At 33.2% G+C, this 18,425-nt stretch overlaps 2 protein-coding genes across 4 annotated transcripts; both read left to right on the plus strand.

Moving 5' to 3' along the window:
* Nucleotides 1–849: 849 nt before the first annotated feature.
* On the plus strand, nt 850–5,192 carry LOC133679522 (general transcription and DNA repair factor IIH subunit TFB5-like). Of its 2 annotated transcripts, XM_062102139.1 has the most exons (5): nt 850–2,818; nt 2,900–3,497; nt 3,694–3,768; nt 4,250–4,306; nt 4,578–5,192. In XM_062102139.1, exons 4-5 carry the CDS (start codon nt 4,272–4,274, stop codon nt 4,753–4,755), a joined length of 213 nt encoding a protein of 70 aa, XP_061958123.1. In that variant the 5' UTR covers nt 850–2,818; nt 2,900–3,497; nt 3,694–3,768; nt 4,250–4,271; the 3' UTR covers nt 4,756–5,192. The 2 variants fall into 2 exon arrangements, with proteins under 2 accessions (XP_061958123.1, XP_061958122.1); XM_062102138.1 differs by lacking the exon at nt 3,694–3,768 and having other exon boundaries at nt 1,435–2,818.
* Nucleotides 5,193–9,916: 4,724 nt separating this feature from the next.
* LOC133679542 (uncharacterized) lies at nt 9,917–16,615 on the plus strand. 2 transcript variants are annotated; one of them, XM_062102161.1, is made up of 14 exons: nt 9,920–10,239; nt 11,366–11,477; nt 13,528–13,640; nt 13,750–13,872; nt 13,948–14,153; nt 14,269–14,344; nt 14,640–14,726; nt 14,873–14,953; nt 15,058–15,090; nt 15,317–15,370; nt 15,445–15,486; nt 15,770–15,848; nt 15,923–15,993; nt 16,093–16,615. In XM_062102161.1, exons 1-14 carry the CDS (start codon nt 10,075–10,077, stop codon nt 16,183–16,185), a joined length of 1,335 nt encoding a protein of 444 aa, XP_061958145.1. In that variant the 5' UTR covers nt 9,920–10,074; the 3' UTR covers nt 16,186–16,615. The 2 variants fall into 2 exon arrangements, 1 of the variants encoding a protein (XP_061958145.1); XR_009836171.1 differs by lacking the exon at nt 16,093–16,615 and having other exon boundaries at nt 9,917–10,239; nt 15,572–15,848; nt 15,923–15,992.
* Nucleotides 16,616–18,425: the final 1,810 nt, after the last annotated feature.

Raw genomic sequence — 18,425 nt, forward strand, 5'->3', positions numbered from 1 at the left:
GATCTTGAAAGATGCTTTCTCCGCAGAAGATTTAATCGCTGTTCGAGGGATAAAGATGATGCTGGTGAATATGATGATTGATTAGTACTGCTCTCGCAACCTCTCATCAGCTCTAACATTTGCTTTAAATCTTGCTTCCTTACCACCAACTTCATCCTCACAAATCCATCTTCATCTTTATTAGTGTGTGAAACAACACTTCCATCATTTACTTGTGCAATGGATTCCAACAAATTGCTCTTCAGACTCCGATGATTTCGACCTCTTAATGATCGAAAATCTCTCTTCGGTGAGGCCTTCCCTTCTGAAACTTCCAAGCACTGGTCCATCTTTAATTTCCCCGTTAGCAGATTGATACGTGGTTTAATGGATTAATAACTCCTGTATCTACCAGCCTTATATGGGAACTGGCTCAGAATCTTAATAAACTATATAATCCAGATATAACCACTGATAGCTTGACTTTGTTAGCCAAAAAACCAGAATGCCTGGTCACATCGCTTACAAATGCTTCTTGCTATGAGATCAGAGGTTCATTTGTCAAAGAAAGAGTTAGTTTACTTGCATTTCGAAGCAATAAAAAGAAATATTTCTTTAATCGATTAAGCTTTCTAACTGATTAATTAATTTATTGATGTATGACAACAAACCATAACGAAGCTCACCAACCCCTCACATGCAAATCCTGACATTGCGCTGGAAAGTAGCAACGCGTATACATGAAATCAAAGGGTTATCTGTGTTTGGTTATCTTGAATAAGCTTTGAGCAGTTGAATAAGCACAGCACAGCACAGCACAGCACAGGACCAAATCTATAAGAAAGGCCAAGAGATACTTCAGGAGAACAGGGTAGGTGTGATGGGGTCCTCGTACAAATGCAAGATTGTCAATTGGTGAGCTGTCTGTAACCTGTCATTCCAATCATTCATCTTCTCCCAAGCCCTAACCATCTTAACTTCCATATTCCAATATGTAGTTTGTATTCTTTGAAAGAAGAATATCATACACACCTAACTCCAGGCTGCTTTTGGTATTGTTATAGTTAGCCAATTATAAGTGCTACCTCCTCATCTACGAACCCAACTTCTTAAATAGGAAACAACCACCCTGTAAGTGATTGATTTCATCTACTTTGGCCAAAATAATATAACCAAAGTAGAAGACAGTCTTGTTGAAATGGGTTTTTTCAATTTGTATGGGGGACAAAAATTTACATGCATGCTAAAGCTCGTCAATTTACTGCGATGGGCATCAGAGAGCCAGTAGAAGGCACAGCATGGCTAGGCAACAGAAAAGAAGAAGCATATAATACATTTCTTCCTGTAATATAATTACTTGATTGTTATAATTTTCAGAGTCTCCACATCTATTTGAAATAAATAATCGTTGACATACATTGTAAAAATTCACACTTATTATTATGTTATTATCTCAAATTCTTATTATTAGTGTGAATAACTTCCTTTTTTTTTTTTAAAGCATGAATTAAATTTAATGTGGACGAAAGACATATTTATTTCTCAACTATCACCCAATTATCTATTGAATCCCCACACAGAAATAATTCTCAACTAGATTCCCCGTCTATTGAACATTATCCAATTAACCATATCCTTAGAAGTTTTGCCTTCAGAAACATAAAAAAAACAATTATCTGATTAGGCAATGTATTAAGAGAATTTTGTGATACTCCAAACTGAAATCTCTCTGTCTCGGCCTTATTTTTCATTGTGCCTATTGCTTTTGTATATTTGTCATATGGTATTTATTTATAGTCGTGTTGATTCCATCTTCAATGATTTTGGACATGTTGTTTCCTGTATTAGTTTGAGATACATCTCTGATTAGGCAGTTTTTCACATCTGTAGTAGAGGACTTTTGAGCATAAGGACGAGGTCACAGAACGAGGTCGAAAAGCAGTGTAGTAATGCTGCGGTGTTGGTTCGATTATCTAATCTGCCAGACCCCATTATTCATCACAATTTTTTTTTCCTTCCTTGAGATGGATGGCAAGGCTCGAACTGCAGCAGCATCAAAATGGTGTAGACAATTGTCCGTCTCTAGCCCATTTCTTAAGTTTATAACAAATTGTTCATATGATGGTCCCCCAAATTTTGTGTAAGCAATTTGGTGATCGTGTGGATAGATTGTTGAGCCAGCGAAATGGCATGGCGATACTTCGTTTTTTACTCCACTGGGCTTGCCGGCACACAGATAACTGTGATATTGATTTAAATCTTATTGATAAATGGATCGATGTTTCTGTGAATTGTCAAGTTCAGGAGATTAACCTTGAGGTTGGGATAGCTGAAGAAGATCCATTCTCCGAGTCGGAGGAAAATTCTAGCTTAGATGAACCATCTTTTGGGTCGGAGGAAAATTCAGTCTTTTGAATCGCCTAGGTGGATGTTTGGTTCCAAGACATTGAGAATTCAAGTTAGATCTCCAATATAAGTGTCTTGAAGAGCCCAGTGGAGTGTTTGCTTCTCTTGAGCATCTCTCTTTGAATTCTATGTTAGGTTCTCATTCTAAAAATGCTCTAAAAAAGTCAGATATCCAATGCTTATACTTAACTGTTACAATTGTTTTATGCTGAATTATATAGTGTTTACTTATGATAGCGATGCTGCAGGTCAATTCCTTCTCAATCACCTTCCTGATGTGTTTGATGATCTCCAGTAAATGGTCATTACAGTGAATTGCTGTCCGAAGGACCACCACTTACCAGTTTTAGCTTCCATTCTGACGCGATCGCCTGATTTAGAATCTTTGTCCAAGACTTGCAATGAAAATCGATATCAACCTGACTGTTCCAGGGTGAGAGTGGTTGGGAATTAGCAGTAGTCTCTACACATTCCTTTACCTCATCGTTTCATTTTTTTTGTCTTTTTGTTTCAGAAGTTGAAGAATAAGACAACCCAGTTTTGCAAACAGAGAGAAGGATTTCGCAACCTTATCGGTCACCAACGGCAAGAAATAGAAATAGAACTGAAAGGAAAAGGTCATCAGGTTGGGGTTGCGGAAAACATGCTTAAGATTGCCAAAGGGTCGAAGAAGATGATCATCATTTCCTCAAAAGCAAACTTGAAATCGCTGTCAAAGAGTGGTTACATAATTCCAGGGCAGCATCTCTATTGTTTTTTTTTTTTTTTTTTTTTGTTGCAAATTGATTGCAGTGAAGGAACGTTTTTATGAATAATCTTGGGTTGTATTTATTTAGTATTTCAAAATAAAAAAAAAACTCAAAAAAGATAAAATATGTTTAGTTAAAAACATAAATTTAGAATAGTACTTCCTTTCTTCTTCCTCATTTCCGCCGCTGCTAAAAAACCCAGTCGACCCAACCCTTTCTTTCCTCCTTGTAACCGCATAAACCAGCCGATTATTCCTCCTCCAAACCCAGCATCCTTCGTGTTTTTTCTCCAAAAACCGCCGTCCCCAACGCGATTTGTAGCCTCCACCGCCGCGACCACCACTCCTCAGTCGACAAATCTAGGTAAACATGCTTTATTACTCATTATTTCGTGGGTTTCATATTTATTTTGTGATTGTTTGAGCGTTGATTGGATTGTTGTTTAGGGTTAAGTTTTATATATTAGGGTTTGTTGATTTGAGATAAATTAGGATTTAATTGATGCGATTGGTGATTATTTCACGCAATTGAGCATGTAAATAACATCAACAGTTCTCAGTTGCAGTGATGAGGCCAACGTTGGATTGCTTAGAGATTTAATTGACGCGATTGGTTTAGTAAGCGACGACAACAGGTTTTTAGATTTTCTATTCCATGATGTCCTCAACTTTTCATAAAAAAAAGGTGAAATACCGCTATAGATGAAAATCATGGAATATTATAGATTAATATTCCGTGATTTTTTATGGGCCAAAATACTCCCTCTGGGTTCTTTTGGTTATTGCCACTGCAACTGATTACACTTTTTTTGGGTCAATTTTTTTTAAAATTGTTTTGTGTAAGCAAAGACCAAAAACATAAACTTTGTGGCTTTCTGAAGTAATTGAATGTGAAATCTCTGTTATTCAATTGTGTTCTCTCTGATGGTGAAGCAATTCTTTGGAAATTTGTGTTTTGGTTAATGGGTTGCTGTAGAAATAAACAAAAAGATTCTTTTTTTCTTTTTTGTTGTTTTGGTTCTTTTGTTCTAGTCTGATGTTGTTGCATTTGTTAATGGTATTATATTCAATCCAGAAAATGTGCTAACTTTCAAATCCCTGTAATTTTTCCTGCAGTTCAGACTTCAGACTCCTACAAATGGTGAATGCCACTAAAGGGTTGTTCATATCCTGGTAAATATATCATTAGCTTAAAACCTTTTCAGCCAAGGAAATTGAGGAATTTTTTAGTTGTTAATGCATTTCTAGGCATCCATTCTTGGGCTGGTATGTGATTGTCATCAATGCGATAATTTGAAGCCATTCGTTGCTTGCAATGGAATGGCCAAGTAGGTGCATTTAGATGTGCATATATTTCATGCATGTGGTGGAGGCTTTTCTTTAGCTTCACCTTTCTTGCTCCAATTTTTTCTACCGAAGGACTTTTGTCATGTTTATATTGTAGTGACATACCTATGGCACAATTCATCATCAATTTGAATGCTTCGCTACCGGCATCACAGAAGTTCATTATTCATATTTTGGACAGCTCTCACATGTTTGTTCAACCCCATGTGTCTGAAATGATACGAAGTGCAATTGCAGACTTCAGAGAGCAGAATTCCTACGAGAAGCCTCCTTAATTAGTCTATCTTTTCCCTCGTTTATGGTATTTGTATCATAAACACTCATTGGACCCTCATATCCATACTTAAGCTAATCAATATTTCTGTTTGCGTTTGTCATGCAATGCAAATCAAAGCCTTCTTGCTAATGGAACAAAATATCCACAGGCAATATCCGTTTTAAGTCGGAGTCTACTTGGAAGGGTATGGAGTTGAAACGTGTTTTCCTGTATAGCTCCCTAGTATTCTTGCAAAACAAGAGAGACTACGTGGGGTATATTTGCCATGTTTGCTTTGGCGTCAGGAGTTGAGTTGAGGTTAAAATTCAAATTGAAGTGTCCCTCTTTGATCAGGTTCCTTGTAGCTTAGAATCTTTACCTTGAGAGTTCCGTGAACTAAATGTAATACAAGTATTTTACCCTCTACAAGTAAGGATTCTTGAAGCCATTTAAGTAGCAGGTTGTCCTACACGTTTGTTTCATCTGACCAGGTCGTTGGCACATCATGAAGCAACATGAAAAAAATTCTCCCCTCGATGTATGCTTGATTCTTTGTATTATTTATTTTTTTTATGTATTTCTGCGAAATTTATCTGAAATCGAAAACGAAAAGAAAAAAGTGAAAGGCTGAAAGAAAATTAGTTTATTGTGGATGTAGATGAGCTGTTTAAGATCTTATTGGAAAGAGGTTTGGTCTCAACGTCTCAATACATAAAGCAGGATGAGGATATTCTTTCACATTGGAAAGGAAAAAAACAAAAAAAAGAGGTTTGATTGATAGGATTATAAAGTACCATAATATAGTGATAATAACATTAAGATTTTGATTAACAAAACGTTCTTGGTTTAAATTATTATGAAATCAGGACATTCTTGTGCTGGATTCTGCCCGATTAAGTTATGTTTTGGATTGCAGTTGTGTGTGTTAAGTTGTGATGCTGGCTCATTCTTTCACACTCCAGCCCGAGTATAACCCAGATAAGAAGAAAAGACGAGTATTTTACCTTCACGCTTATACATGCCTTATTTGATTGTCGTCGTAATAACAGAAAATCAATAAAGCAAAACGACCAAAGATGAGTACAAAAGGGAAACTTGACGAACAGAGCCCCTGCAAAAATCTGGGTATCGAGAGTCGCGAAAACCATTCACTGTATTCACAAGTGCTTCGGTGAGCTATTTTTAATACCTGTTTAAACAAGCCACAACTGATCATGAAGATGATTATTTATTGGTCCCTTAACATTTCTTCCCTCCATCCATAATTAACCTTAGCAATGAAGTCTTCAATTCTCTTCTCCAGATTCTCATCAATCTCTTCATCAACATCTTGCCAACCAATCTCAGCAGCGCTTCCATTGTTGATGTCGTCTTCATTACAACCGTCAGAACAACTGTGCTTCTCGTCATCATTGTCTATGCCATTGCCATTGTCATTGTCATTGTCCTGGGCCTTCTCATTATTGTCATTCTCGCCCTTAATGTTAACACATATGTCCCCTGCAACATCACATGAAGGTTCAGCATTCTCATTGCTCTCATTCTCACCCTTGCTCTTAACACAGGCATCTCCACATGAAGACAGTAAAGGCGGCCAGAGTTTATCGAGTTCTTCTTTGCATGGCTTATAACTCCAAAAGATGATGACCACAATTAAGAAGTTGAACAACAAATACGAAAGGACAGCAGATGAAAAGTTCACAACCAGAGCAGCAGCTAAAAAGAAAGTTAAGAATACTGGCAAGGCAACAAGCTTCATTTCTAGTGCAAAATTCGATGATACAGCTAACCAAATAAAACACAGCGCGTGCTATGCTGTTGATGTCGCTTCTCTATAATCATTTGCAATGGGGTTTCAGTTATACAGTTGCATGAGGTTTATATAAGAAAAAGAGAAGTGAAACTCTCAGAAGTTGCTCTGTTTTAATAATGTATTATTTGCACAGAAGTTTAGGCCAAATATGTCGAGCAACACAAATTTTCAAGCACAAGATAGAAACTTCTGCAGAGCTTCTTAGATTGCGGCTTGTAATGCTAGCCACCTAACGTGTTCTCATGACATCAATCTAAGACAGATTCAAGTTTACGCCAATTCACGAACAAGCTAAACGTGGACAGATGAAGCTTGTAAACCCAGTTAAATAAAGATTTCATCTGATGATGATTTATAACATTTTACTCCTTGTTCTTTATAAGCCCTCCTCTAGGGCAGAGCTTAAGTTGGCCAGCATGCTTGTAGAAGGTTCAGGTCCTGCAGCAGGCCCAGTGACTCTCCCTTTTCTTCTACTTGATTGGTGAACCTTTAGTGAAATTTCCTGTAACAAGCTTTCCCGTTCAACATTTTCAAGATAGCGACTGTCGGCGCCTACTGACAAAACATCCATTGAATCTGATGTTGACAGCTTTTTTAAGAAAAAATAAAGATATCCTCTGATGGACTTAGATTAGATTTTTTTTCTCCAAATAATCTTAACAGTATATTTTTTATACGATTGATGCATTTAAAAAATATATTTCCTTAACCATGTTCAAATTTAAAAAGTCAAAAGAGAAAAGATACCTTGTAGCCTCCTCTCTACTGGTTGATTTAACGCGGTATGATGGGGAAGCCGTGGGCCACGGTTTTGCAACTTGAGATGGAGTTCTTAACTAGCTATGTTATAAAAATAATAGTTTTTATATTAGATAGATAAATAAAGAGAATTTTATTTTATATTGAAAAGATAAAGAGGTTTTTATCTCAATAACTTTGAATATTGAAAGAAAAGCCGATATATATACATGATGACACTTGATACTTTTAAAATTAATTAATTTAAGTTAATTGATTAAATTTAGGAATTAATTAAGACTTGAGATTTTGGTCATATTTCTCGCTTTTGATTTTGTTCTAAAGTTTCTCTCGAGGAAGTGCAGCCTAGTAGATGTAAATTTCAACAGATTTTGTCCTCGTGCTGGTAACTTGGGGGAAAAAAACTCGTCTAGTTAGGCTTGTAATTAACACGAGAGATCTTTCCAAGTAAATTCTTCGAAGTTCTTTACGAACTTTCTTACAAGGCCCCACATTGGAGTTCCAACTTTATTGGATGAGCTTCATTTTTATTTTTATTTCCTAATAAATATATTTTCAAGTTCATTTACATAATAAGATTTATTTGTTCGAAATTTCACCGTCTTACCCAACTCGTAATTAATTTACCAAGGAAAAATATATAACTGGGTGAAAACTATTTGTTTCCTGGTTATTTTTTAATTATTTAATTTAGAAAAATATTTTTTTATTTATAATGTTTTTATTGTTTCTCCTATTTACTTTAAGAAGTATAGAATTATTTAGTCTAAAAATATTATTTTTTCTCATTAGTTTAGGAGACTAGTATAGAGAGAATTATTTATCTTATATTTCATAATAAAATATTGTATTTCTTATGTTTCTCCGTAGCTTAATAGGATAATCTGATGACTGACTAATCTTGGATTTAACTCAAATTATATTAGTGAAAAAAGTTAGTTTTTTTTTTTAAAAAAATATTTTAGGCTTTTATTTCATTTCAAAAACTAGCATAGATAAAATTATTTATCTTGTATTTTATAAAAAAAAAATATTATATTTCTTATGTTTTCTATTGTAGCGCAGCAGGCTAACATGATAACTTACTAGTTTTTTTTATAAAAAAAATATTTCAAGTTTCTATTTTTAAAAAAGTTAATCAAAAATTGGATTAAACCGGGTCAATTTTCATCCATGATATAAGGTCAACCTCCAGAGTAGAGTATGATGATGATTACTGGAGGTTTACATGGTCGTTAATTTTAGGATCAATAAAATTAGTTGAGGTACACGCAAGCTGGTTCGGACACTCATATTAATAATAATAATAAAAAAATAGATATGATGAGGAAAAGAAAATAATAGAAATATCTTTTTATCAAAAAAAATCCAAAATAAAAAGGTTTTTCTTTACGGGCTGCAGCAGCAAGAGCCATCGTAATCAAGAATCACGATTCCATAGCTGGCACGATCACAATCAAGCGCACTTGGGCTTAATGATTTCTGTGAGTGAAAGTACCGAGACTTGCCTAGTGTTAATTTGGACCAACCAATATAATCAAGGCTTGCAAGCGTTATTACTAAATAAAAACGATTGCATAATTGGGCCTAGTGATTAGGTTTTCGGCCCACCAGTATGGGTCAAGGCCTAAAATGGTCATTAAATAAAATTTGAAGATTTTATAATAATTATCTCTGCAGTTGACTGATGAGAGTTCATGTAATTATATATTTCAAACAGTGAAAAATCTCTAAAAATGAGTTTGGTAAAGTAAAGCACGTGTTAAAAAAATTGATTTTGATGAAAGAAATTTATATATTTTAACTACAATAAATATTAAACCCTACAAGATTCAACCTTATATCATAAATTATAATAATTATTAAACTCAACCAAAATAAAATCTAGATTATGATTCAAGAGAGTGAACTCATCTAGATTTAACTCAAAATTTTTTAAAGATTAAAATAAATTTATTTTAAAAAGATTTTTTTAAAAAAATCAATGAATTTTTTTATTACTTTTTAATAGGTCCAATTGAATTGAGTTGCAAGTTAACTTATTTTTAATTAACTCACCCAAATCAATTTTTCCTTTATTTATTTATAAAACCTTTACATAGATTTGTGTTTTAAAAACGTTTTTGGAAAAAAATTATTTTTATTTTATGTTTTTCTTTACTTTAAATTAATATTTCATAAAAATAAATTAGGATAGTAATTTAAAGATTTTTGGAGATCAATATCATATGAAAAAGTTTGTAAAAAATAGCAAATTTTCATCTTAATATGCTCCTAAAATATAATATTTATTAAATATCATTATTTTTAAACATGATAAAATAGTTATTTTGTTTTATAAATTTAATAACTTAACATGTCGTGTTTGAAACACAACTTGTTATGATAAAAAGGTGACACATATACCCCTTTAAACTCTAGTGATAAAAAAAAACGTGTAATAAAAACAGATAAAAGAAAATGGAGTGGGGTTGTTAGAAAGAAGTTGTTCATTATATTTCATCAGATGTCACGATTAGTAACTGCAATAAAATTATAATTAATTTCACTATTTATTTGCATTCTATGCCCAATGTTTCCGGAAAAAACATATATAGAAAAGGACTAGGCAGCCACCCACCCACCCACCCACGCATTAATATCTGCTCCTTTTCGAGTGTGGTATGCAAGTTCTTCAGAAGTTAAGCTAGCTAGTAGAGTTTTAACGTCAAAGAAAAAAGCAGCACCAAGAGGGCTATTGCTAGATTTTCTGAGAAAAAGAAGGACATGGAGAAGTTCACAGAATTGATCCACCTCTTTGTGACAGTATTCCTCTCCACCTTCGCTAGCTTAATGGTGCTTCCGGCCGTAACCGATGTCACCATGGAAGCAGTTTGTCCAGGTCAAGATGAGTGCTCTCTTGCCATTTACCTCACCGGATTCCAGCAAGCCGTATGCTACTCTCTTTATATTTTTATTTATTTTCCTTCATCTTTATCCATGGGAGAACTTGCGAATTCTCAGTAGGGGTGATTGATTATGCATTTCTTAATTTAATTTGCATGGCTTACATGATCTCTGAAGAAACGATGAAGACTATAAACAGAACCAAAAAGGGTCTTCAAGAAATTCCATATGAACTCATTATCTTTATTAGAAAACAATCAGTGCATGTCCATGTGCCTTTTAATTTAATCACATGAGACAATTAAAGAGCTACTTAAAAAAAAATTCTTTTGGAAGAACACAAAAAAAAAAAAGGGTTCTTGAGGTTTCCCAGAAACTCATCTTTTTTAATTGAAAAAACTTTAGTGCCATATATACATATGCCCTTTTCTAGTATATATCCTCTTGATGTCTATATCAATATACGCCATGCAAGGATATGTAGATGGCGATGGCGTATGATTTGGCTTGCAACATCTCTTCTGTGTCCATTCTGTACCTCCCAAGAAAGATGTTGATAGCCATGCATCCATCTGCATAACAGGCAATATCATGATCTTATTCCTCGGAGGTTCACTAGGAGAAAATGACATCTACTTTCATCTTACATGACAAAACCAGTTAGTTAATTACTAGTTAAGGATGCAGAAGCAGTACTGAAGTTATTCATTTGATGAGCAATTCTTTCTGAAGTAAATTTCTACTATCAGTTATCGATGAGATGGATCTCACTGATCGATTCTAGCTACAAGCTAAACGACCCACCATTGATCAAATGGTTAGATTTTTCCAGAAAATCAATCTTAATTTCAGGACAAACAGCATCACTCTGTTATTCTTGTTTAATATAGTTCTCCACAGTGAGTTTTCTTAGATACTATTTATGATGTGTAAATAACAGCAGATATTTGAAATGGCTGGCCAGTGTGTCTCTCTCCATTCTCATCACAACGACAATTACCCAACTCCTACAGGAAGATAAAATCCAGGGTTGTAATAATTGAGGGAGTCCAATACTCATAACTGAAGTGGTCCAAGTACTAATAGTTGAAGTCACTTCTGTTTCCCACTGTTGATGCCATGGGTGCATTATTTGTTAAATTTGTTTTTAACATTAGTGTATATTATGCAGATCATTGGAATGGGAACAGTTGTGATGTTGCCGCTTATTGGGAATCTATCAGACCAATATGGAAGGAAGGCTCTGCTCACACTTCCTATGACTCTCTCCATTATTCCTTTAGGTAATCATATGTTATACACTTAATCTCATACTTATCCACAAGCTATGATTGTTGTCCCCTGAGTGCCGGGAGGGATATGGTACTCGTGCACAAGGGCCCCACTGGCACCATGGTCGGTGGTGTGATCGTAAGCAAAAATATCTATCTCATGGGTATACATAGCTTTGCAGCATGTCGGCCGCTTTAGCGGTGTCGTTTTTGTCAAACCAGCTTCACCTATTGTCAAATATTTATTAAACCCGGCATGCCCCCCGAGTTTATTTGAAAAACTTGTAATTTTCTAGTTTGAGATTTAATTTAAATTATTAAAAACAACTGTATTTTTACCAGGGTCCAATAGCTCAGATCCTCTACCAGCTCACGCAACAACTATAATTGTTTATTGCATTTAGATGCATTTTAAACTTACATTTAATTTAAAAAAAACATTAAATTCATGGTTTTTTAATGTTTTTTTTTATAGTTTTTATGTGATAATGTTAAGATTTTTTAAAAATATTTTAATATATTTTTAAATAACAAATAATACACACCACGACACTAAAAACACAGTTGACTTTTGTCAAAAGCAAATGTTATGTTGTGTGCTTTTTTTTTGTTTAAAATAAATGTTCAGATCAGTTTATATATACTTTAACTAATTTTACAGATTTTAAAATTAACAATTATATAAATTTTTAATAACCATTATATAAACAATCATAAAACTTAAACGTACATTTTTTTTCTCCTACGTAACTTGTAGTTGGTGAACCTTCTTTATCACTCTTTCATTTTCAGAAAAATCATTCCAAAATTTGTAAATTCTTTTATCACAGAGAGGTCACGTTTCTCGGCTTTTGTGCACATCCGTAATGATCTACTTAGGAACCGCCAAATATGAGTGTCGGACGGCTCTAGAAATTGCTTGACATGTGAATCTATAGCACTCGTAAATTGGCCCCGCGCACAGGAGCTAGTGATAGGGGAATCTAGGAAAGGCTGGATTTTAGCCGTTGCATTTTTCATATTAAATTAATGAAGATATAAGGAAAAGATAATTTAATTTCTTTATAGTCTAGCCTTCTAATAAAATAAATTTATTCAACATCATGGAAGTCTTATTCGCAATATTATTAAAATTTCTAAATATTAGAAAATAGTATTTTTCTGTAAAAATAGTATAATTGTAAATTTTGTTTTGACTGTAGCGGTGAAAAAATTAAAATTTTAATTTTTTTTAAAATAAGTTTTTATTATATTTTTTTTCTTTATACTTGAGATTTTTATCATTTCACACTTAATTTATTTATCATCATTTATTTATCTTTATTTTTATAATATTTTTTTAAGTTTTTTCTTTTTTTTCTTTACATTTTTTTTGAAAAAAAATATTATATTTTTTTATTATTTTTTACACTTTGAATATTTATCACTTTACACTTAACCTATCTATACTATTTTTTTTTGTTCTTATTTTTACTCTTTATATTTTTTAAAAAATTATTATATAAAAACTAAGAAAATAATATTTTAGCGTAGCAAATTATAATATTGTTTCATTCTTCTACTAAATTAAAAATTAGTCTAAGATCTTACATGTTTTTATTAACCCATATAATCTATATTATATGTTATTATATGTAACAATTGAGTTTTTGATTTACAATTATATTTTTTACTCAATATTAAAAAGCATGTTAATAACATTTATATATTAATTTTTTTGTGTTATAAAAAAATTGTTCGACTTGCAGTGAAGGAAGTTGAATAAAGACATTTATATTTTATTTTTTATATTTATTGAAATAAATAATTCTCAATATATTTAATTAAAAATTTACTTATATTCTTTGCCAAAAAACTTATTAGACGTCACGGGTCAAATTAACTAGCAGGAAAAAGAATCAATGCCCAGCTCATGAGCAATTAAAATGGAAAGATTTCAATTGAAAATAGAAATTGAATATTTTTACTTATAAAATTGTTATTTTTTTACACGTAATCTCATGGTTTGGTATTAAAAATCAAATTATTATTATTATTTGATTTATTTCTCTATTTTTTGCAGTTATACTGGCATATAGCAGGACAACCGGCTTCTTCTATGCCTACTATGCGCTCAGGACCCTCACAGCTATGATCTGTGAAGGGAGCATCGACTGCCTTGCTCTTGCTTATGTGGTAGTTATCTCTCTAATCAATCTAATTACTTTGTAGCAACTTTTGCTTGCCAAACGATATGTCGTGAGGCAGTTCTTACCGTTAAGTTTCATCTCGTAAAAACATTCAGGCAGACAACGTTTTAGAGAGACAAAGAACATCAGTATTTGGAATTCTGTCTGGCATAACAACAGCCGCGCTTGTCTGTGGAACCTTAGCTGCTCGTTTCCTCTCCACTGCTTTGACATTTCAGGTTTCTGTTGCTAAAAATACCTTAAAGAAGTGCGCCCCTCTTTTGGCCACTGTTAACACTGTTAGTCCATTCTAGGTTGCTGCGTTGTTGTCAATGCTTGCCGCCGTGTACATGAGAATCTTCCTCGAGGAAAGTCTACCACATAGCGAAAATTTGACGCAGCCAATCTTGAAGAGCGGACAGGATGATCACTGTCAAGTTGATGGTGATTTACCAAGGAAGCCAATGGTATCTAAGAAGATTCCATCAATTCAGGCTATCATTAGCTTGCTGAAGAGCAGGTAGGGGTAGTTAAGGATTGACTACAAGGCAAATGCAAAACACCTTGTGCTTTACTCAAACCGCCATAGTTAATGTTCTTCTAGTATGATATCAGATTCTGTGACTGTGTTGCAGCGTAACATTTTCGCAAGCAGCAATTGTTGCATTCTTCCATAGTCTTTCATATGGTGGACTGCAGGCTTCTATCATGGTACAAAACTCTCTTCCTTAATGGTGATGTTACTCTCTTTATAGATCGTCAATCTTAATAATCTGAAAATGCCTTTTCCACCAATAGAGCAGATTAGAACGCCAAAAACTTCTGGGAAATTCAAATTCTCAGTTAAAGTATAAAATGTTGAACTAAGTGGAGACAAACAAGAACAACTAAGTAAAAGTCGAAAACACAATTGAACAACCCTGAAATGAGACAGCATATTAGGAAATATCAATAAAACATTCATCAGAATTTCTGGTTTCCAACTTGAATGATTTGTGCCATGCAGTACTACTTGAAGGCTCGTTTTCACTTCAGCAAAAACCAGTATGCTGATCTAATGCTACTTCTTGGTGTTTCAGGAATGGCATCACAGGTACGCATTTACAAAATTTCGTGTTGCTAAAATATTTATTTCTTTCCTCTCATTATCTTCTACTCCTTTGCGTTCCATATCACATAATAGTCGGATAATAAATCCAGTCACCGGAGCTTATTACCCAATTCTAGTGAATTTGACAGCTGCTTTTCATGCCCTTGTTGGCACCACTTGTAGCAGAGGAAAAACTACTGGCAATAGGGCTTTTAGGGGGCATTGCAAATGTAAGAGCCTTAGCCTTACTTAGCTTGTTTGCGTTTATTCATGCTGATGAACTAAAACAACACGAGTTCCTAAAATGCTGGTGATTTTACCTGAAATCTTGCAGGCACTGCTTTACAGTGTAGCATGCTCAGCTTGGGTAATGCTTCAACTAATTTACATTTTTTTTGCATCTTTTATTCCAGATTGTCCTTTTCTTCTTGAGTTCGTGGTATTATATGTCAGTTTTTTGAATTCTATCTTCTGATTTCTTGTTTTTATGAAATTGGTGGACCATGTGTAAGAAGATGTTGATTTCTCTTGTTGTTTTTCTTTTCCGATTCTTGTTGCTTATGACACTGAAAGTAAGTTTCCATTGTGGGCAGGTCCCGTATGCCACTACCATTTTTTCGGTTTTTGCAGTTTTCATCCCTCCGTGTGTAAGTAATTTACTCTCATCTTCATGAAAGATCTCTTTGACTGAGGAAGTCTTATTACTGATGTAATTCCACAGTTACGCAGCATCGTGTCGAAACAAATAGGGCCTAATGAGCAGGTAACTCTTAGTTAAGAGTGGCTGAAGTCTTATGCTTGATACTGATAGCCTCCATTTTCTGTGTATATTGTAAACGTGCTTACAGGCTCAAACTTTTCAGAAAGTCATCAGAACCAATCTTCTGTGTGTTTTGATCTGCGTTTTAACTGTCAACAAAGAGCAAAATCGTTAAATGCAGCCCATCCATCTTCAACTGTTCACGTTTTTAACTAGAGGAATAAGGACACCCCAATTCATTCATATTTTTCTTCTTTTCATTTCAACTCATAAAAACTCATCTCAGGGGAAGGCTCAAGGATGCATTTCAGGAATAATCTCCTTGGCAAACATCATCTCCCCCTTAATCTATAGTCCTCTGACAGGTATGTGAAAATTGACAAAAGTGAAACTTTATGAACTGAAGTTATTAGAATTAACTTCTCCTTCTATTCTCCAGCTTTATTCCTGTCTGAGGATGCACCATTTAATTTCCCTGGCTTCATTTTTGTGTGCATTGGATTTGCAACAGTATGAGCTTTACCCTAATCTCTCTTTTCTGCTGCAATACTAGAATTTTCCTTCATTCTGATGGCTCATGGATTTAATGTCGTGAATAATGTTGTGCAGATGATTGCGTTCTTTCAGAGTCTTCTGATAAGGGCTGCTCCTCCTATTTCAAGTCACAAAAGCAGCAGCATCAGCAGCAGCATTCTAGCCTAGACCTAGTGAGATTGGAATTACCTTTTTAATGTACAAGGAGGAAGTTCTCTACAAACTTCATGTACCACTGATGGTGATATTCCAGAGAGCCCCTCATAAGAAAGCTAAGAACAGACCTTGGAAGAAATTCTCCACACTGTTATATGCATAATAGACGTTCAATTCGCTTACAAGCACCTGCCAGGAATCTTTATGCCTCAGCCTTTTCTTTAGATGGGAGATTAGAATTTATTGATATTAATCTTCTTCAATCACAAAGAAGCAAAATCGTGTTTAACTACAGCTAGGAAAAAATTACAAAAAAAAACTACAAGGAATAGGTGATTTGCTGTGCCGTAGACACATCTCCCTATTCATTGTAGCAATGCAATGTAATTATGTTTTTACCCTTGAGATAAAAAGCTGGTTATACTTGCAACTGGCGGTACAATCATCTTTTGTAAAGCGTGCATTAATCATTGGAAAAAATTGGTTGAGGATAAATTGATCCGAATATCTTTTTTTATTATTATAGTAAAATAACTATTTTAATCTTAAAAGCAAAAAAATATATATTAAGTTTTTGTAGAGCAGCTTTTTAGTCTTTTTTTTAACAACTTACATAATTAAATTACGATCATACTTTTTAGAAAAAAAAATGAACATGAAGGATTCTCTGTCTTTTCCATTTAAAACAACAATGAAATTGCAAAATTATCCTTGAAATCCAAAAAAAACTAAGATTAATTTCAAGGGTGTCATGGTCTTTTTATTCTGGTTTAGTTGTTATTTTTTAATTTGGTTAGAGATTATATGGTAATTCTATGTTATTAAATATTATTGAAAAAAAATTTATCGATGCTCGCGTCAGAGCGTAATGGTTTTTGTGTTATTTAGGTGGCGTATGAAATCCCTTCCGGTTATCAAAGTCCTACTTTCAAGGTGGCATTGAAAGCGAAAGTCATCTTTTTTTTAGTAGTTTGGCATGTGCTTATAAAAGAGGTACAGTTGGGTTGTGATGAAGTTTTTTATTCCTTCCCTCTTTTCTCTCTTATTTCCTATAAATTCACTCATGACCTTCCAAAAAATAATTATGTCCTCCAGTTTGTGATTTTATTAATTTTAACCCTTTTTTTTTATTATTTTTTATTTAGCTTTTGATGTTTTTTTAAAGTTATTTTTCAATTTCATCCTTGAGCATTTTATTCAATTTGATTTTTTATCTGATTTGATCCCTCTACTTTTGATTGCTATATTTCTGTATTTTATACTTTTTTTTTATTATTTTTTTGCAATTCCATCCATTCCAATTTTATTGCATTTGTTTTCTTAATCTATTTTTTGTTCTCATTCTTTTTATTTCTATATTCTTATCATTTTCTTGATTTATCTTTTTTTTTAATTTTGTCCCTTAATATTTAATTTTATTTAATGTTTTATCCAATTTTGGTCCTTATTCTTTTAATTACTTTTTTATTATTATCCTTTCTTAGTTTTTTTGTTTTTTAATTTAGTCTCTAATTATTTTCTTTTACTTTTTTATACTATATTTTGCCTGCATTGTTTAAGTTTTAAATTGTTTTACTATTGAATATTTTATTTGTTATCTTTTTGTGATTGCCTTCCAACAGGGCAATCATTTATTAAAAAATGATTTTTTTAATTTATAATTTGACATTTAATTATTAATCTCTTAGCTTCATTGTTTGTTTTCGCGCAACTTTTCACGTTTAGCCTTCATTATTTATATAATTTCACTTTCTATTTTGTTGCATTATCGCGATCTCATATCTTGGCTAATAGTTTAGTCAAGTTAAGCATGGTTGACTTGTTTTTTTTAGCAAATTGATTTTTTATATATAATTTCATCATTTGGTGTTAAATTATTGATTCTTAAGCCATGTGATTTTTCACTTTTATATATGTTGGGTTATCTTAAGTGCGAGTTATTCAAATTAACTCAGGTTAGCTTACATTTTCGTACTCATTTTTTTATTTAACTTCTGTTTTTTTTTATAGGTCCTTTTGAATGTCTTTTTCTTTATCATGTTCTTATGTCACGAGTGTGTTGGTCGAGTTACCCGACTTGACTCATTTTTTTCTCAATTTTTTTATATTGTTTTTTACCATTTCATCATTTTACATTAAATTATTTACCCTTGAGCTTTGTTATTTTTTTGTTTCTCTTATTATTTTGTTATTTTGAGAGCGGACTGGTCAAGCTAACCCAGGTCAATTTGTATTTTCTTTCTCAATGTTTT

This window comes from Populus nigra, chromosome 19, assembly GCF_951802175.1.
Source record: "Populus nigra chromosome 19, ddPopNigr1.1, whole genome shotgun sequence".
Lineage (NCBI taxonomy): Eukaryota > Viridiplantae > Streptophyta > Magnoliopsida > Malpighiales > Salicaceae > Populus > Populus nigra.